Consider the following 20,855-nt stretch of genomic DNA (forward strand, 5'->3'; position numbering starts at 1 on the left):
CATATGTTGTCCTAATATTTTCTCTCCCCACGCTGCACACAGTGTTACTGCAGTGTTTGTGACTAATGCACCAGAAATGTGACTGCTGTAAATCAGCCACAAAGGCCGTAACACAAGCGAGTCCAGCCAAAAAGCCGTGTTATTATGTGTTAGAGGCAGCTTTCAAGGCAATATAAGCCAACTTGTATACAATGTAAAAAAGGCCAGGTACTGAAGGTGCGGCAATGATTTTGTACTGCCAGCGGTTGTAAACACTATAAAATAGAGTACAGAGGGCTGCACACAGCGTGTGGGTGTCTATCATTTCATCTGTTACGGGTAAAATGATAACACAGAGGAACTCAAACAGTCTCAACCTAATAACACCACGATCGCCAAAATCTCCACTATTACTGCTGCTGTTTGCACACAATTAGTGTAACACCAGGCCTCATTTTCCGATTTTTTTTAAAAGCTATTTGTATTGTACGTTACCAGAGAAACATTAGCAGCAGCCGGGCGGCGTCAAAGAAACGTTGTTTTGTTTTTTTCACAGTGAAATCGCTTTAATTAGAGTTTCTTTACCATTTTGAATCACCTGGTTGGTTTTGGGTTGCGATAATTCGGCTCCTGCGAAAAAACTCGATGAACGGTGAAACGGTTACAACGGTTACACATTGAGCGTTTAAGTGTTTACGTATCCGACTGCACATTAGATTACCCTCTGAAGAAATCCACATCCATATCAATATGACATACTAATTCTGATTTGAGGGGGATTTTCTCTCCAGAATCTGCAACTTTGGGACTGACTGCTCTGTTTCTTCCCCCTCCGCAGGTTAGCAGAAATGGAGAACCGTAATGGCTCTTATCTGAATGACAGTATCTCACCCAATGAGAGCATGTGAGAACCGCTTTTTGTTTGCTTGCTTTGTCTTTGCCAACCCTCCTCACTCACCGATTGGCTCGCTAATGTGTGTACTGGCTATGTCGTCTTTGGTCCCATTGGCTGGTTGGGATATACGTCAGTGACTTATGTTTACATGTGCTCAAGATTCCCCTAAAAACGTACTTAATGCGAAGGAATCTGATTATCTTCAACAGGAAGTTTTGCATGGTACAGAGAGTGTTGTAGTTTTAAATGAATGAATAAGATATATATTTTCAACAAGCTTTAAAGAAACTTTAATTGTTTTAAAATAGGATTTCATTCCACACACGCTCAAAGCAAATAGTCTGTGGACGCTTACAGATGTGAAAAATGTTCATGTATTTTAGTATGTCCGCTGCGAGACTCATTTCTAGCCCACTGTTTTTAGCAGCTAAGCTAGCTAGCTAGTAAATTCTACCATGCTCTCATGCTACACTGGTTCCAGAAAGATTGTACTAGCCAATCACAGCACAGCCAACGCTGTGTCAGGCTTTCAACACACAGAAGTGGGCGTGGTTTCACCTAAAGTGGGCTGGAAGAATGATGGATGCTTCAGGGACAATGAAGCGGAAAGTGCAATAAATCCACACGCAATCTGACATGCAAAGTCAAGCCTGTAATTAGAATTGCAGAGTTAAAAAAAAATTGCTCCAGTGTAACACATCAACATAACTTTCAAATGCAGCTGGCTTGATGAAGCAAAAAAAAAAAAGATCCGGAGGCTGTTTTAAACCAGAGCTGAGAGAGCGACACACTCTAGTCTTACTTTCAAGTCAGCAATCATTAAAGGGGATTTGTTGTTCTCATACGGCACATGTCTGCCGCTCCTATATTATTCAGAATGGAAGGCTGGCTGAGCTGAAAGCAGTGAAAACAGCAGCATCTAAATACCTGGCCTGATTACCCCCCCCCCCCCAAACACAGCAGGGGTCACGCGACTGACTAGTTGGTCGAGCAAATCGCTCCTAAATCACCAGCGTGTTTCAGATTGTTCTTCTGTGGTGCAGTCCTGGTCAGCAGCTCTTTCAGTCACTTGCTGATTTTTTTTCTTCTCCATTCGTGTGTGTGTGTGTGTGTGTGTGTGCGTGTGCGTGTGTGCGTGCGTGCGTGCGTTCATATGTTTGGCGTGTGCGTGCGTTTGCAGCGATGACGAGCACATGTTGATCCAGCACTACTGCCAGTCTCTGAACCAAGGCTCTCCTCTCAGCCAGCCCCGCAGCCCCGCCCAGATCCTCATCTCCATGGAGACAGAGGAGAAGGGAGAGCTGGAGAGGGTCCTCAATGACCTGGAACAAGAGAACAGGTCAGTGGACAGACCCGTCCCCCCGTTACTGTCTGCTGTTGGCTGCATCTTTACTCTCGGTCAGGTTATTTGCATGAAAACACACGATTAGGAAATAAATGGTTTGTATTTAAATAAAAAACATCTCGCCATTAATAGTTTTCATTTTATATTATAAGCTGATTAGAGCTAATGTTTAACAGGTCGTAATTTATATATTGTAAAATATCTATTTTATGTTACTCTCAAAAACAAAACGTCACCATCTCTCTGAAGCAGTGGGCGTTTCATGTGTCACTTGTGTATCAGAGCTTGCAGCAGTAGATTAATTCCTCTGCTGACCTCGCCACAGGAAGCTGCAGTCCGAGTACGACCGCCTGAAGAAGGCCCACGACAGGAAGGGCCTGTCCCCGCTGCCCTCGCCCCCGGAGATGCTCCCGGCGTCGCCGCAGAGTGCGCGCGACGCCGAGCTTATCGCCGAGGCCAAGCTGCTGCGGCAGCACAAGGGACGCCTGGAGGCCCGTATGCAGATCCTGGAGGACCACAACAAACAGCTGGAGTCCCAACTGCACCGGCTGAGACAGCTGCTGGAGCAGGTACTCGTCCACTCACTGTGGCTCTCTGCATACAGATGCTGAGTGGACAAATTTACATCTGCTGTGTCATTTTCTGTCGCTGCTCAAGTGTCACCCAAAAGAACGACCATGCCTCAGCTCTTTGTGTGAACTGAAGCACATTCTCATTGATGTTCCAACATTTTTGAATACATAATTTCCCCTATGATTATTCACCATATCTGTCATACAAAATAAGCCACAACCATTCAAAGCTTCGTTCCAAAACCTCAATAGAAGCTTTGAAAGTAAAGAAATGACGAAGCTGCTTCAGATCCCTCACCAGGTTGTGGAAACAATTACGCCAAAACTGCTTCTGCCCACTCAACAATCTGCTGTTCAACATGCCCTTGAGCAAGGCGGTGCACCCTCACATGCCGCAGCGGACCCAGCTCCCTAGCTTGGTGTCCTGGCTCAATGAAACAGAATCTCAAAGTTGGTGTGAAGTTCTGACCAGTGAGCTTCGAGCTGAAGCAGCTTTCCTCCGCGCTGTCTAGCTGCCAGTAACAGCTGACACAGAGGATCGGGCCAACTCCTTAGTCCAACACACACACACTTCACTCCCCTTTTGACTCCTCTAATTAAGCTGTGCGGCGTGGCCGCCAATTTGCTGTGTATCTAATGTGTGTGTGTGTGTGTGTGTCAGACGGATTCCAAGGTGAACGGCACAGCACTGTCCTCTCCTTCCACCTCCTCTCAACGCTCCGACTCCTCCCTCCCACTGCTACGTGTGGCTGCCAGCCAAACTACTGATACAATGGGTAAGAACACACACACACACACACACACACACACACACACATACACTGACTGATTTCCTTTAATTTGCATCCACCGTTTTAAAAACATGGAGGATATAAATAGAGATGTGTGATTTCACAGCTTGTAGATGCCATACTGATGGACGATGTTCTACATTGGACCGAAATGTACTGTTTAAATGTGTGTGTTTGTGTGTGTGTGTGTGTGTGTGTATGTGTATGAACATATATCTTTGTGAGGACCAATTTAAGTTTCAGACCTTCAGGAAAGTACCTCGACTTAAGGGGGTAGGGAATGCTTTCTGTCAATGAGGGTCTTCACAAAGATAGAAGTGCAGGGATGTGAGTGTCTGAAATAATTCTGAAAAATTTAAAAACATCACCTCCTTCCTGTTTTCAGGCGATGACGAGCTGTCCAGCCACTCCCAAGATCCATCTGGGTTGGAGGAAGTGATGGAACAGCTCAATAATTCTTTTCCTCATAGCCAGGGTACTGACCACCGACACCTACACAATATCCACCTGTTTAAAATCATATTTAGATGAAATTATTACAATTTCTGAAAGGATAAAAAAAGGTTTATTTAAGTGAGGCTTTACTTAAGGCATTCAACTTGAACATGAACATCACATTATATCCAGTTGTCATGTCCTAAAATAACATCAGTAACGATGCAGATATGGACAAAATTAGAATTATGTCAATGAATGTTGCCCTGCTGCATGCTGGGAGGTTTCCCTATACGTCTACCTCAGGATGCCACACTATGAAATCACTGTTGTTGGTTCCAATAAGAACTTTTAATATTTGTCCTCGTCAAACAACTTAGATAAATCCAAATAAGATATACAACATCAGTCAAAGTAAAGATTTGGAACAAACCATGAACTGTAAATAGGAAGTGGACGTAGCTACCATGACGCCATCCATTGGTTTGTGAACTACGGTTTTGTTCCCTTAAGTTTGGCATCTTAGCTGTCGCCATCTTAGCTTTTTGGAACCAGAAGGGAGCATATGTGGACGAGAGCAACAACAGTGTAGCAGTGTTATAGTCGTGTGTATGATTTGGCCAGAGGTGATATATTATAGACTACTTAGTCTTTTAGCACAAAGCTAATGCTAAACATTCCTGTGGTTTATCAATCACATGGTAGCCACGCCCTGAAACCTACCCTGCTTTATGGTCTGTTTGACTCTGATTGGACCATAATGTACAAAATGAACATCATGCTGTATGGAAGAAGACTTGAAACTAGAGATTGAGACCATAAACTCATGTTCACAATGTTTACTGAGGTAATAAATCAAGAGGGAAGTAGAGTCACTTTCTCATAGACTTCTATACAGTTGGACTTTAAGGCACTAGCGCATTGGCTTTCCGTTTTCAGACTCTGAGGTTTATGCTATGGGAATACAAATTACACTGAATGACCACGATAAACCACGAATACTTTTTCCCTCCAATCAAATGCACACACTGAACTTCATTACACCTGTAAGCCTTAAGTAAAGCCTAACTTGCTTAGTCTTTCAATCTCTCTATTACCAACACTGGGCTGATTTCTTTCTTTCTCTCTATTTCCTCCTTTCTCTTCCTTTTCCTCTTTGTCTCCATGAGCCAGCAGGGAGAAGGGAACGCCCATGACGGGTAAGTGGCTCAACTTGACCCCCCCCCCCCCCCCCCCCCTTTTTTTTTTTGTTCTCATCTCATTTCCCTACCTCTAAGGAGTACTTCAACTTCATGCAGGCACCATGTTTGTACCACTTCTGGTCGTGATAGAAATCTCACAATTGGCTAAATAAATGGGATTGACTTTTGGCTGCTGTAGCAGGTAGAATTGTGCACAAAACGCACAACAGAGTGGAAGCGCCATGGTGCGGTGATGCAGTGTCCTCCCTCCCTTTCCCTGTGTTTAATTTCCTTTTCTGCTGTTTACTACTCTGCCACTTTCTTTGTGCTCTCATTTGAGCTCCATTGAGAAAACGAGCATTTTAAAAGTTCAATCTGACTATTTGTGAGTGTGTTTCATGTAAGCATTTCCTCTCCCCCCCCCCCCCCCTCCAGGTCCCCGTATTGGCCGTTTGTTCCACATGGCCGATGATCTGGGCCGTGCCATGGAGTCACTGGTCAGCGTGATGACAGACGAGCAGAGCGCCGAACAGCACGAGGCCCTGCCCTTCTGATCCCCCCCTCCTCCTCCAACCCTTCATCCCCTTGTCCTCCCTCCCTCCCTCCCTAACGCATGCTTTTCTAGTCATATCAACTGGATCGGAAACACAGTTTACAAAGAGAATATATAACGTATATTTTTGTGAAGGATTGCGGTTCCAGCAATGACGCGAAAAAACCCCAACAAAAGAAAAAGTTTCAGTAGTTTCTTAAAACGTCCTGAAGTTGTTTTATTAATAACAGAGGCTGGTTTTTAAACTTCTATGCAATGTATAAAACAAGTATGGGATGGATAAGGGGGGGGGGCAAAGAGAGATGAGATACAAATAGGTGTGTTCATCGTGGTCGGATATTTGCCATCTCTTTGTAATTGCGGAAACAGCTAAAAGCATTTCAAACATTTGTATCAAAAAAAAAAAAGAATGATTGTAATCAAGAGGGTGCTTTCTAAGAGGAACATTTCTACAACAGCGTACACTACTGTCAAGGTAATGCAGGCATCCTGGATCTTTACAGTACGTTGTGTGCGTGTGTGTGTGTGCGTGTGTGTGTGTGTGTGTTTGTGTGGTCGTGCCTAATTTCCACATTACACTACGGCTTTTTTTTTGTTTTTGTTTTTGTTTTGGCTGACAAACCTCAAGTTGTATTTGAATTATTGTTTTCTATCCACTCATCCGTCCATCTATCCGTCATCCCTGTGATTCACATCTCTACGGCAGCACTTTTTTAAAACCCGTATTTGTTTTCAACAGTGTGCGGTGTGCATAAACGGGCTGTACCAGGTCAAACCTAATGCACATATGGGAAGTAATTTGGAGACCATTTGCCAATAATTGAACTACATAGTTGTAGAGACTGTAATCTTTTCTTTTCTCAAGTAGTCCAGGGGGAAACTCCTCTTGGTGTTGGTTTTTCTTCGTGGTATTTCTTCGGGTAAAGCTTTAAAAACACTGGATCCTACATTTCCCATGATGCAACTTTGTAGCATCTACCAATGGGTGCTCCTCCTGGTCTGTTCGATCTCTTCAGTCAGCATCACTGATGGGTGTTCTGTTGCACCTTTAACCACACAGACTACGTTTATGCACCAAATATTCAGTTTTTTGCCCAATATTCCCAATAAGCTGTTTACATGGCTAATGAATATGAATATTCCACTAATATTCCTGTGAATAATATCGACATATTCCACATGTCTGAATCAGAATTTAGAATAATGACTTCATATCCAAACATAAAATATGTTTACATATCGAATTTGGAATATTGTCATATTCTGAATAATAGTGGAATATGAGCATGTAAACATAGTTATGTGTGAAAGTGTACATCTTAAGTAAGGATTTGATGAAAGTCTCTTTAGGGCCTGTTGAGTACACACAGTACACTGTACAGAAGTACTGTGAGAGGAACTGAGGAGAATGTGATTGTCACAGGGCTGCTGGTCGAGATTATTTTTGAGGGAATTCTTCTGTTAGAGTGCTGACGGGGAACTCTTTCAGGAAGCCCGGGAACGCGAGCTCTACCTCGTCTGACTCGGCCATTCCCTCCACCGTGCTCCACCCCGCACTCCCTCCGCTTGTTGATTCTCAGTGATTCACGGAGCAGCCAACCCGAATGTTTAGATGCATTCACTGCATCGCTCGCCTCCACCAGAGATTCATGACTCGAGTATTAAAAACACCGTTCAGATGAATCTGTGTGCACTACTGTCATACCTGGGTCATGCTAGATATCTGTTTTCTGTGTGGGGGTTGCGTTTATTCTAGCGGTGTCTTTTTTGTCTTTGGCTAAAAGGCTATTTTGTTTTGTGCCGTGTGAGGTGTTACGATATTAGCATGTGTGACTAAATGAACTCCAATCTTTATTTAATGTAACACCACTCCGAGGAGCCCATGGCGAGCATCGTTTGTTTTACAGCATCATGTTCTTGGAGTATTTTCTTTTCTTTTGAACCCAGACACTGGATTTGATTGGTGTTTGTTGTTGTTTTTCATTTCTAATGTTTCATTCTCACATCATTTTTTTTCAAATAACGCGTCAATACTTCACAACATATCAGATTCCACCAAATATATGCCTTACTACTGTATTATAAAATGCTTTACTGTATATCAATAAAGCACGCAGTTCTGTTGATTTGACTTGCCTCTTTGATTTGTTTATTTTTAACAAAAGCACAAAAAAGAAATGGGCACCTTACACACTTGTGTGCGTCTAAAAAAATGTGTCGCATCCTCGTCGCCCCGATGAAAAAGATTTTTAATCATCTTCAACTTTCCAAAAGGAGGAAAGTTGAAGAGTCTAGAATGCAGCCGTATAACGACACACAGCAGCAGGAGAGACAGACGGATACAAATGAAGCGAAAAAATACCGTTGGTTCCTAAAAAGGAGACCTTGGGCTAGACGTACAGTATTATCTCAGGTGGAGTTCAAATATACACATTTAGAAAATTAAGAATTTGTTAGGAAAATATATTTATTTTTAGAAAGAACAGGGAAGTTGCTAAAGTTAAGGACAAAGGTAGAGGGTAGGCTGCTGCAACAGGGTATTTTTGCATCTTATCTTCCGTAGTATTTGCAACAACGGCACGAAATAATATAAATAACGCCTCTTGTGGTGCAAGAGATGACCCTTAATGTGGACTTTCCTACTGCTGCATTGTGCAGGAGCTTTCTGTCTGTACAGACATCACTTCAAATGGTTCTTGTATAGAGGATGATAGACCCTGCACGTAAGTACAGTACATAAAGTATGTTCGGTCAAGTACATTACGCAAAGTACGTTTGGTAGAGTACATGACGTAATGTAATGCATGTGACATAGAGTACTTAACTTATGTACATAATGTAGGTTTATGTAGGTAGGTTTAACCCGAACCATTGTGTTTTCCTAGACCTAGCCAAATAGTTTTTAGCCTAAACCTAAGTGGCGCCAAGGAGTACCCAACGCGTTACAAAGTGACACCAAAGGGTCCTGACCAAGCATCCATATGCGACCTCAGCAGGGTCTTCTGTCTGTCCCACGCACACGCCTTAAGACCCGTGGTGACCGAGCTTTTGAGGCAGTAGCACCGAGGCTGTGGGATGCTCTGCCTGCACCTCTACGCCTCGCAGACTCTGTGAACACTTTTAGAAACCAGCTCAAAACGCACCTCTTTAAACTGCCGTTTGGGTAAAACCCATGTCCTAGACCTGCTTTTAAACTATGTTTTAATTTTGTATGTTTTCTGTGTGTATGTAAATTATTGGCCCCATGGTCACATTGTGATTTTTATGCCTGTAATTTCTGCCCTGTTAAGCACTTTGACTTGTCTGCGAAAAGCGCTTTATAAATAAATTTGACTTATTTACTTACTTGTGACAGAGTTCTACTCTACTGGCGTTTTGGCCTAACGCTCCACATTCCTATCAAAGTGTATCGGAAGGACCTCATCCTGTACGCGTAGAGGATCGGGTTGAGGGCCGAGTTGGCGTGGGAAAGCAAAATGGCCGCTAGTGTGAGTGACATGGGCACGTCACACTGTGGGCAGAACAGTAGAACGCAGTTGATGAGGTGGATGGGCATCCAGCATACCATGAAGAGAAACAGGACCAGGAAGAGGGAGGTGGCCTTGCGCATCTCCTGACGGGTGCGACGGTTGGATTTGGCCTCGTTGGACTCTCTGGGAGGGGGGTCAGCAGGAGCAGAGCCAGCTGAGGCGATCCTGAACCCTGGCTTTGTAAAGACAGTGGTAGTCTCGGTTTCAATGAGAGACCCAATCCCGGACTCTACTTCTTCCCCAGCCCTCACTTCACCCTCACATTTCCGCGCCTCATCTCTGGCTTGTCTGCCTGTTACGATATCTGCTCCCCCTCCCGTGGTTCCCCCAGCAAAAGAACTTCCAATGTCATCTGTCCCGGTGCTCCCGCTGACCGCGGCTCTTGGGTCCTTTGCGGTCCCCCTGGCCACAGCGATGCGTTGGAGCTGGCGGCGGATGGTGAGGAAGATGTGGCCGTAGATGGCGAACATGGCCACCAGCGGCACCACGAGGCAGCAGAAGAAGTTGAAGTACACCATGTAGTTCATGTCCACCACACAAGTGAAGATACAGTAGCTGGAATAACAGGGACCAAAATGAAAGAGTTTATGGTGACAATACTGCAGGCAAATGAAAATGGCATGCGACGTATATCTTCATCCATCCATCTCATTCTCTTACTCGGAGTTTGCTGGTTATCTCATCCAGTCCATGAGCGGCACAGTGCCGGAGATGGCTCCCAGGCCCCAGGTGACCAGCAGGGCCAGCTGGGCGTTCCTGGGGCTCATGACACGCTGGTACTGGAAGGGCAGAAGGATGGCCATGTAACGCTCTGCTGCTACCGCTACCAGACTCAGGATGGAGCTCTGGAAGAGAAAGCAGACCATACACAGAGTCTTAAGCATGATGGGGAAATATATTAGTTCCTTGGCGTAAACACAAAATAAAAGAAACCTTCGTAGGTCGAAGGTTTGATCAATTCTGTATTAAGGGACATTATAGGTGGCGCTCTTGCCCTGCAGGATTCCAACCGGCAATCGATCCCCAAAGCCACCAGGTTAGATGCTCCTACCTGTGTGAGCACCATCAGGATGCTGAGCAGCACCAGGCAGAGGGGCAGGTCATGGTGAGGTCGACCCAGGTCTGTCAGCACTGCGCAGGGAATGGCCACCAAGCCCACCAGGATATCTGCCACTGACAATGATACCTTCACAGAGTAAAACACACTTTTGGTCCTTTAGATATCTGCTCGTAGTTTTCCTCAAACCACAGGTTCGTATGTCACATTTTAGATGGGGTCGAAACAGGTTTCCTCACCAGGAAGTAATTGGTGACAGTGCGGAGTTTTCTGTTGCGGCTGACAGCCAGACAGACCAGGAAGTTGCCGATGATGGCCAGCACTGCGATGACGAGCTCGGTGGCGATGTAAAGCCCCCTCATGCGGGGTTGGTGTCCGTACGGCATCTCTGCCGTACAGCTGCCCGGAGTCACGTTCATGACGGGAGAGAGACAGAGACTCCACAGTCATGGAAAACCTGGAGATAAGGAAAGAAAAGGAAACAAAACTTGAAAAAATAAGCGTTTTAACTATTTGTAAAGAAAGTAATGCAAGAAGAGTACAAATCTCCCACTTCCTTTATGTATTATTTGTTTCCATAGTGATTACACAGACTGAGGAGAAGAAAACACATGAATGGAGAGAGAAACAGTGGTTGTTAGAAGCGCAGCATGTGGCCTTTGTGCTGACCAACTGACCGATGAAATTTGTTCCTGGAAAGGGACAAAAACAATGACACACACACACACACACACACACACTCGCAGACCCGAAGTGTTCACTATTTACACACACTGATAGGGATTCAAACCTGCTGCTCGTTGCCGTGCCCACATGTCAATAGATGGATTGTAAATGAACGGCAACAGTTTCAAATCAGCCGTACGTAACTTATTAGAGACTTGACACAAATGATTGCTGTGCTTATGTTATGGTTATTATAGTTTTGTTTGAATCCTCCCCTTGACTTGGAAGATTTGCAACACTCTCACCCTAATTCTCAGCTCTACCCTGATTTCATAGGCCACAGTGCGTGGACTCAAAGACCTCTTCAGACAATTTAAGGCATCACCTTGTAAACTGTGTTGGGAATTTTTCCCTATTCAAAAAAATAATTGTAAGTTGCAAGACCAAACCGAGACAAATTCCTTCATGAGTATTGTTTTTGGTGGATTAAGTACTTCAGGTTTGGAGTATGCGGTGTACTCACCTGCGCTACAGACTTCAGGTGCAGTCGTCACAAAGTTTGAACGGTCCTGACCATCCAGGACACCAACACGATGTGAGCTTGATGGAGAAGCATCAGAGTCCACTGATGTGCAGGACACCCTGAAGGGGGAGCTGGGAAAGAAGCACCGTGTGCCGGGGTGAAACCACACCCTCCTCCACTCTTCCCTCCATCACTCTCTCTCTCTCTATATATAAAAAGATAACGCAGAATACGTCAATCACGAGCCTGTTGATTGAACAGCAGCACTATCTGGGTCTCTGTGAGATGGAAAAGCAGACATGTTTTGACGTAAATCTCCAGCCGGTTTAGAACAAAACAAACACGTCGTATGAAATGTTCAATTATGTACGCTCGAGCTACGCTTTCGTGTGGTAAAAATACTTTGTGATATTTCAGCGAAGGACAATGAGTGAGGAAGCCAAACATGTTGTGCAAAGAATACGTGGTGTGCAGCTTAAATAAGAAACAAGTGCACTGCATGAGTTGGAAATGATATCTATGAATTACAAAGAAACATGCAGTACAGTTACTAGTGAAACGTTTTTAGAATATCTAGAATAAAAGTACACAATGCAGGAAAATGCACCCTGTAAGTAATACACAATGATATACTGTATTACTAGATTATCATCACTGATGTGTAAGTATAGTTGTATTGTTGTAGTTAGCCTACTATACTGCTAGACAGTGTAATCTACACTCAAACAAAGTACAAGTACCTCAAATCTGTACTTGAGTAAATTTACTTAGTTACATTCCACTTCTGTTTGTATATATGTGACTTTCTGGTGAAAAGGGAAGTTTTTAAGGAACAAAAGGTTTAAGGTATGACAAAGATAAATAGCTTATAACTAAGTGAACAATGAATTAATGGATAAACGTGGTTATTCAAAGGTAATCCACAGACATTCATAAATAAAAATGTAAACATATGACTATCTTTATTTCCATTATATAATAACATTTGGTTGGAAATATTTCAACACTATTGATGCGCAGATGAAGGCCACAAAATACGGTTGTCGTTCCCGCTTTTCACCGCTGGGTGCCGCCAAAACACTTGATAACGCCAAACACTTCGTGTGACGTCCCGACGATAATAGAGGAAATGGTTACGTTTAGCCCTCCTGAATATAATTAAATATCACTAACAGTTTAATAACTGGATAGTTATTGACAATAAAGGTACGCTAAATAATCAAATGCATGTAGAATGCTACCGGCTTGGCACCGATGTGAGTTCCGTGACGCCAACCCGGAAGTATTTGCGTGTCACGTGACTGCAGTTGAAGATGCTGGCGATTTGTTGTCAGCGTCTCTTGAAGCGCTGCAGTCGGTTACGAGGATGTGTTCCGCTATTAACAGTTACTGTTTTGTTGCAGCTGTAGCGTGATATGATGCCTTTTGTGCCCGTCAGTCACAGACTCATAACGGAGTAACGGTAACAGGGAAAAGATGTCCGGTTTCAGCTCGGAGCTCATAGACTACCTGGAGGGGAGGATAACTTTTGAGGAGTTTGACCAGCGGAGGGATGAGCGCAAAGCCAAGGTGAAGCACAAGTTATGATTATAATAACTGATAGCTGAGCGAGTTAGCTACACCAGCTAAAACCCACAGCACAGACGCAGAGCTAAGTTAGCATAGCCAAAGTATCTAGCTGAATCAGCAGTATAACCTTTTACATCGCTACACACGTTTGTTAGACTTAACTTCGACACTTTTCAATGAACTGTTTTAACAGTCCAACAGTATACTTAACTAACAATGTGCATTGTTTGCTGTTTAGGTAACATAAAATTGATATTTTCTTTCCTCCAAATTATGGATATCAAAGCTAGTTAGCTACACCGGCTGAACCCCACAGCCCAGAAGCAGAGCTAAGTTAGCATAGCAGCATCAGTCTTTACACCTGTCGTTGGTTTAACGTGAGCTACATTCGTGTAATAGACTCTACAACGACAATATGGTTGGGTTTAGAATGAAACGTCTGCTTGTCGTTTAGGTCGCGTTAACACGAAGTCTAACGCTGTATGTTCTCTCCTCTCTCAGGAGTCGGAGGTATCGGCTGAACGTGTGGAGGAGGATGCTGCTCAGCCCTCTACATCTGCACACGTCCCGGGGAACATCGGTAAATCTTCTTCTTCTTCTTTCACTTTAATGGTGGACTACAAACCAACGTTTAAGGTGCATGCCGCCACATACTGGACCGGAGTGTGTAACATCATGACTTTATGACAGTTATCATTTAAACACAATAATAATGTTTTTTATAAATAAATAAATACAAATATAAAAATAAAACAAAGATAAACTTCATAAAGAAGTTATATTCTGGATATTAAACCCATTCCATTAAAGAAATGCTCCCAATAATAATCAAAGGTGACTCCTCATCTGTTTTTTTTGTCAGCTGGAAAGTAAGAAGACACGGTTTAGAGAATTGATGAAAAATAAAATATTATAATTATATTATTTTATTACTTATTAGTGTTGATGACATCACTTGACAATACTCTCCCCTCCTATCAGAGGAGGGAGTCAGCCCGGGGGTCCAGCAGGCCTTTGCCTCCATGCTGGGAGACAAGCCGGAACCACCGTCTTCAGACGAGCAGCAGGAGGAGGGAGAGGAGGACGGCTTTAGCTACGTGGATGATGAAGAGGATGAGGACTACAAGGCGGAGGAAGAGCAAAAAGTGAGGCTGGAGATGGAGGAGACTGAGAAGAAGCGGAAGCGGCGGGGGAAAGGAGGAAGAGGACGGAGGAACAGGAAACAGAGAGAGCTGGAGGAAGAGGAGGACGCGGAGGAGGATCCGACGGTGGGGGACGTGTTTGCGCTGGAGATGGAGCTGAACAGAGAAAACAAGAAGATGATGAGGGTGAGGAGGAGGAGAGTGTGTTAGTGTGTTTCCCAGCTCTTAATGTGGGTTAGTTTGTGACTTTGTGTGTGTGTCCAGGAGCGGCGGCAACGCAGCAAGCTGCCCCGAGCTCTGAGAGGCTTGATGGGAGAAGCTAACATCCGCTACGCTAGAGGAGAGAAAGAGGACGCCATCTTGATGTGTATGGAAATCATAAGACAGGGTATGAAACAAACTTTTTGGAGTTATTAGTTTTTTATATTTATTATCAATTATTATCAATTATCTAAATTAATCGTCTTCCCCATCTCTTCCAGCTCCTTTGGCCTATGAGCCTTTCTCCACATTGGCCATGATCTACGAGGACGATGAAGACATGGACAAGGCGCTGCAGTTTGGTCTGATCGCCGCCCACCTGAACCCTTCAGACTGTGAGGAGTGGATCCGACTGGCAGAAATGTCTCTGGAGCAGGACAACATCCGACAGGCCATTGTGTGCTACTCAAAAGGTCAGCCCGACACTCAAAAGTCCAAGATTCATAGATACGATGGATCCATTGGTATGCAAACCATTATTTTCTGTGTGAAAATAGTTCTTTGCATTACTCCCGTTCCCTCTTGTCCCCTACCACCGCAGCCATCAAGTACGACCCCACTAACGTGCGCTACGTGTGGGAGCGCTCCAGCCTCCACATGCGCCTGGGCGAACACAGGCAGTGCATGGACGGCTACCGCAGGATCCTATCACTGCTGCCGATGGAGGACGGAGAGCACTTCATGCAGCTCTCCAAAGACATGGCCAAGTACAGCAAACACTAGCCAGACCAGGTCCACGCATACTGTGCATCCACATATGCTGGGCCTAACACGGTGTGTGTGTGTGTGTGCGCGTGTGTGTGTGTGTGTGTGTGTGTGTGTGCGCGCGTGTGTGTGTCCTGTTCAGGAGTTACTATGAGAGTAACGACTTGCCCTCAGCTCTGGGTGTAATAGAGGAAGCTCTGGAGCGACACCCCGGCCTGGTCAGCGATGACTTCATCAACATGGCAGCTGAGCTCCACATCGCCAACCGCCAGTACAGCAAGGCACTGCAGGTAGACCTCTGTGTGTGTGAACAAATAGTTCACGGATTAAAAACACTATTTACACGTCTGGGGATTATACAAAGAAGGCCAATTAGAAACAGGAGGTCTTAAAAATCTACATGTGAGTTTATATTTTGCAGCCAACTTGGGCCTTAGAGATAGAGCAAATGAAAGGTGTATTCTGTGTTAATGAATGCATGTACTTTGTGTGTGTTTTCCCAGGTCTTGGTCCAGTTTGCGGGTGTAATTTTGGTGAAGGATGAATCCGAATCAGTGTGTGAGGAACCAAGACAAGAAGAGAGGGTGGCAGAGGAAACGACTGAGGAAGAAGAGAAGAAGAGCGAGGAAGACACAAAGACTGAAGAGGAAATGGCTGTTAAAGAGGACGGTGAGTAACCCTTTGCAAAAATGTAAATCTTTATGCAGATATTTCCCTTTTCGTTGATTTTACAGAAGAAAGCTGCTGTGCTTATAGCGAGGCACGGTAGTCGATCAAAAATCAAAATTGCTCCAAAATGTGAACATTTTAAGAACTATAAAATCCAATACAGCTTTGTTTTTACCTTTGTCTGTCTCCAGGTGAAATCAAAGATGTCCATGTACCAGACAGTGTCCCAGTGGACCTGAGGGCCAAGCTCACTGTCTGCCTCATACACCTGCATGTCGACACACCCCTGGAGGTAAACGGAACTTAAAAGATTTCATTGGTAACACACTTGCATCATTTCAAAAATCCAATTTAGGCTTAAAATATTGATTCCTAGCAGTGAGTTGAAACTGAAAATGGATATTAAACATCTGTCTCACTCACAGGGGCTGGTGTCATTGCTGATGGAGCAGAGTCCAGAGGAGATTGGTGACTTGTACCTGGACGTAGGTGAAGCCTACCTGGAGGAGGGCAAGTACATGGCTGCTCTGCCGCTGCTGTCTGCCCTCGTCATATCCGAGAAGTACAACCTGGCTGTCGTCTGGCTCCGACACGCAGGTGGGACCATCAGAAAGCAAGAGTTTAAGCAGTTATCACATATCCTACGTGATATAAATATGATGTATACAAATTAGCAAATATCTTCAAGGCGTAACACTGACGGCTAGCGTTTCAAAAGGGAACTGCAGGCCAAAAATCCAAATTTTGGTCAGAGTTGATATTGTTCCTTTAAAATGAAGAATGAGGGTCAAGTTGAACATTTTGTTTTCAGGATAGAGTCTTAAGCTTCAAGCCTCTGGGCGTTTTGTGTAGATACAGTTCAACAGCACACGAATGTGGACCTCCAAAATTATCCTATGGTTGAATCAACCACTTTCTCGCATTATAACCTTTTTTTATTTCAGTTAGACTTGGCTTTAAAAGCTCCAACTAGATGGTTCAAACATCAACACTCAACACCCCCTCAATTCAGCTCTTTTTGAGAAAATGCAATGTAAACCACTGCTACATGGGCACCTTCATCGCTTGTCCCACGCAGAGTGTCTGAAGGCGCTGGGCCACATGGAGGCGGCGGCACAGAGCTACACTAAAGTGGTGGACATGGCCCCGCAGCACCTGGAGGCTCGCCTCTCCCTGGCCACCCTGCAGCAGCAGCTGGGCCGGCCCGAGTGCGCCCTCAAGGCTCTGGAGTCCATGTACGACAGCGAAACGCTGGCACAGGACTCGTCAGCGGCACAGAAGGTGAAGTGTGTGATTTGAAAAAGAGGGCCAATATAGTTTTTTCCTCTATGTGTCTACTCATATCTCTGTGTGCTGTGGTTGTAGGAATTAAAGCTGCTGCTGCATCGTTCCACACTGCTGAAGACTCAGGGCCAGACACAGGACTACCTGGATGCTATGATCACTATGATCTCCATGCTGCTCAAGGTAACACACTCGTGCACGGAAGATTTTATCTCAACAGTGAGTTAGTTCAAGCTAATATGTAATCATTAGGACTTTAAAGCACAATTTGTTTGTCTTGGTGTCTTAGGTGGCCATGCAGCGAGCGAAGGTGTGTGTGCGTTCTGTAACCGTGTCAGGTGTCAATCACCTGAGACTGGCGAAGGCCATCCTGCCAGAGATCGCTGACCATGAAGCTGCCTATCTGGACAACACTGGTAAGGATATACTGTGTGTGTGTATCGTTTGGCTGTCTGCTTTAAAGTCCCAGTGAAGTGGAAGTTATATATATATGACACTTGACTTCACTCGGCAGAACCCGGAGGATGCCGCCTGGGGTCATTACAATTCATACCGATGCCATGCTGATGGCATAATCTCACCCCTGTGCCCAGGTAAAACCAACGTTATGTCCAAAGAAGACTGGTGGCAGCTGCTGGTGAGCTGCGTGCTGACACTGTGCGAGGTGCGGCGCTACGAGGAGGCCGAGCTGCTGGTGGAGTCCGCCATGGAGTTCTACTCCTTCTACGACAACAAGCCCCGGAGGAAGGAGATGGAGTGCTTCGGCCTGTCCGCCACCATCCTTGACCACAACTACTACAAGGCCTACAACTACATAAGGTCAACTCACATGTACAGCTCCACGAGGCAGGGAATCAGTTGTTCACTTGTATGGCTTATGTTGTGACGGTTGTTTAAAAGTACAGTATGAATTGTCCTCTGTGTGTTTTCCCTCTTCTCAACAGATTGATGCTGATGGAAAATGTGGATCGGCCTCAGCTGTGGAATATTTTCAACCAGGTCTGGTATATGTGCTAAAATATATCTTTATGAGATAATTATCTGAAAACCAATTATCAGTGACAGAAATACCAAGTGGTCTTTAAAGCGTTCCCTGTTTCTGTGTAAAAATGAATGTCTGAGATGTTTCTGTGCTCCTCTCAGCTGACCATAACCTCCCAGCACCAGCGTCACCATCGCTTCTGTCTGCGTCTGCTGTTAAAGTATCCCGACAACCACGCTGGGTGTCCTGTGCGGACACAACGCCATGGTGTCGGGGAGCTTCAAGCACGCTCTGGGTACCACCCACACCCACACAAACACACACATTGCACACTGCATTTCTGCAGACTTTGCCCAAGGGAATTACCCACAATTCATAGCAATGTGACGTTACACACGGGGTAACCGGTGGAAGCATGGCAACGTAGAAAAGGGGAAACAAATATTTGCAAAAAAAATCTTTTAAAATGTAATCGCAGGGATAAAACAAAGACCATAACAGAAATGATTTTTTCCAGTTTTTTTGTCCTTAATCTCAGTCTAGTTGTAAATTTCTCAATTTCACACACTCCTTTAATTTGCATGTCCGTTCTCATAGCCCCATAGGACGATGCAGAGTGAGAATAAAACACGATTGTTTACAGGTTGTTGTCCAGCGGGCTCCCGTTAGCTTCTGCCTTACTTTGACCAGTTAGCTTGAGGTTAGGAAACATTTGTCGATCACTTTCCTTCAGTATTCATCTAACACATTCACTCTGTCTTTAGGCCAGTATGTTCAGGCCTTCCAGACTCACCCCGAAACCCCACTCCACAGCCTGTGTGTGGGTCTCACCTTTTTCCACATGGCATCTCAAAAGTATGTCGCCAAACGACATACACTCGTGCTGCAGGTAGGTTTTTTGTGTCTGTGTCTGTGTGTGTGTGTGTGTCTTGTGCGTTAACACAGTGGCGATTCTGTCAAATTTAACACACATCTGTACTTCCTCTTTTAGCGTCACAGTTACATACCCCACTCCGTTCCTCCTAAATGTGTGTGTGTGTGTGTGTGTGTGTGTGTGTGTGTGTTTAGGGTTTTTCCTTTCTGTGGCGGTACGTGGACCTCCGTGGAGTGTGTCAGGAGAGCATGTACAACCTGGGCAGGGCACTGCACCAGATCGGCCTCACGCATTTGGCCATACATTACTACCAGACGGCACTTACACTGCCCGCTCAGAAACTGGAGGTGCGTATACAAACATCACTTTAGGACATTGATGGATGGACCTACATCCACAACTCTTTTTCCCGCCAGTTTTTGTGCCCATACGATCCTCCTGTAGGTTTTTAGAAAATGCTGCTTTATAAGAGCTTTTCATCTTGTTGTCTGTCCCCCTCTTCCTCCTCTCACCGCTGGTCCTACTTTCAGGGTATCCCCGATGATCAGCTGGATCTGAGGAGGGAGATCGCCTTCAACCTCTCTCTCATCTACCAGGCCAGCGGGAACATGGCGATGGCCCACCAGCTAATCAACACACACTGCGTTGTTTAAAAAATGCACACGAACGCCTCATCGTCATCATGTTGAGTTTTGAGACGCCATGCAAGTACCGTACGGAGGACTAAAAACACCATATTCAAGAATATACAAATAGATATTGTTTATTAAACAATAAAAAATTAATACAAAAATAAGTGAATGCATTCGTGAATCAATACATTTATGTTGATAACAAATGAGCAAATCCATTTTTATTTATTTCTACATCTGTTATTTATGTTTTATATTTCTGTAATTTTATTTATTGATTTATGTGTGTTAATGAGTTACTCATTAGTACTAATTTCACTGCAGCACAATTGGTCAAAGGATCCTTTCATTATTATTACGCGCTGACTGCTACACCTGCCTCCTATTGTTAGTAGCTGCAAGATCTTTAGCTAAAGCATGCTCGGTCCTGCTGACCAATCGGGCTATACAGTGAGTATCAATAGGTTTATTATATCATATCGGTTTAATGTATGTGTTCATGTATTTTGTATGCATGTATTTATAGATGTATGTATTCATTCCAACCTAAATTGATCCATTATTCAATTTATTGATATTAATTCATTTAGTTATTTTTGTATTGGTTGATTTATGAACAAGTCGTTTTTAATCCTCCGTACAAAACAGCCGTCCGGTTCACATTTCTGTCTCGTCATAACATATCGACATGTATGCTTTCATTTCACTTGTGTTGAACATGTAAGGCGCTGGGATTTAATAAGTTGTCATGGTGTTTATATTTGTCCATATGTGGACGATCTACTGTAGGCATCAACGTCAGTATCACTTTTACAGAGATGTTTGAGGCTGGGCTAGTAATCGATGTTTATTGTTCTCCAGTCCTATGTTGTGGATGTCAGGTTTTCTCATTAAATTTAATTTAGATTGTATTATATGTACAGCCCTAATGTTGCAAAAAATCTACTTTTTATACCACTAATGCTGTTCTAACCTATTTTGTGAAGACAACTCTATTTTTGTTCAATAAACATTTTCACTCTTGAGTCTATTGATTTTGATTGATGTAGATATATTTGTTAAATCACAAAAAAATGAGCATAATTTTGCTTTTAGCACTCTCTTGTGATTGTTTTATTTAAATTTTTTTTAGCAGTAATGTGCCAAAAAGATGGACGGACAGACTTTTCCTTTTGTTGTTGCGGGGATTAAGGCAGTTGGATTAATTGAC

At 44.1% G+C, this 20,855-nt stretch overlaps 2 protein-coding genes and 1 pseudogene across 2 annotated transcripts in view; 2 read left to right on the plus strand and 1 right to left on the minus strand.

Annotated features, from left to right (window-relative positions):
• The window catches only part of dmd (dystrophin), a 128,379-nt gene extending 120,502 nt beyond the window's left edge, over window positions 1-7,877 (plus strand). Inside the window, exons 71-76 of the mRNA XM_076095112.1 lie at window positions 818-883; window positions 2,055-2,217; window positions 2,549-2,794; window positions 3,453-3,567; window positions 3,968-4,057; window positions 5,634-7,877. Coding sequence (XP_075951227.1) covers window positions 818-883; window positions 2,055-2,217; window positions 2,549-2,794; window positions 3,453-3,567; window positions 3,968-4,057; window positions 5,634-5,752 — 799 coding nt within the window. The 3' untranslated portion in view covers window positions 5,753-7,877. The remainder of the gene's footprint in view (window positions 1-817; window positions 884-2,054; window positions 2,218-2,548; window positions 2,795-3,452; window positions 3,568-3,967; window positions 4,058-5,633) is intronic.
• Window positions 7,878-8,197: 320 nt separating this feature from the next.
• LOC142952559 (adenosine receptor A1-like) lies at window positions 8,198-10,757 on the minus strand (annotated as a pseudogene).
• Window positions 10,758-12,825: 2,068 nt separating this feature from the next.
• On the plus strand, window positions 12,826-20,670 carry gtf3c3 (general transcription factor IIIC, polypeptide 3). Its single transcript, XM_076094344.1, is given in 20 exon segments — window positions 12,826-13,096; window positions 13,598-13,676; window positions 14,078-14,424; window positions 14,503-14,626; window positions 14,721-14,912; window positions 15,041-15,206; window positions 15,347-15,494; window positions 15,708-15,873; window positions 16,065-16,165; window positions 16,299-16,470; window positions 16,952-17,154; window positions 17,239-17,340; window positions 17,447-17,573; window positions 17,751-17,976; window positions 18,102-18,156; window positions 18,301-18,383; window positions 18,385-18,434; window positions 18,904-19,028; window positions 19,208-19,360; window positions 19,544-20,670. Coding segments are annotated over 20 exon segments (2,835 nt in total). The 5' UTR covers window positions 12,826-13,003; the 3' UTR covers window positions 19,667-20,670.
• Window positions 20,671-20,855: the final 185 nt, after the last annotated feature.

This window comes from Anarhichas minor, unplaced genomic scaffold (genome assembly GCF_050575085.1).
Source record: "Anarhichas minor isolate MPS153535 unplaced genomic scaffold, ASM5057508v1 ptg000018l, whole genome shotgun sequence".
In the NCBI taxonomy this organism is placed as follows: domain Eukaryota; kingdom Metazoa; phylum Chordata; class Actinopteri; order Perciformes; family Anarhichadidae; genus Anarhichas; species Anarhichas minor.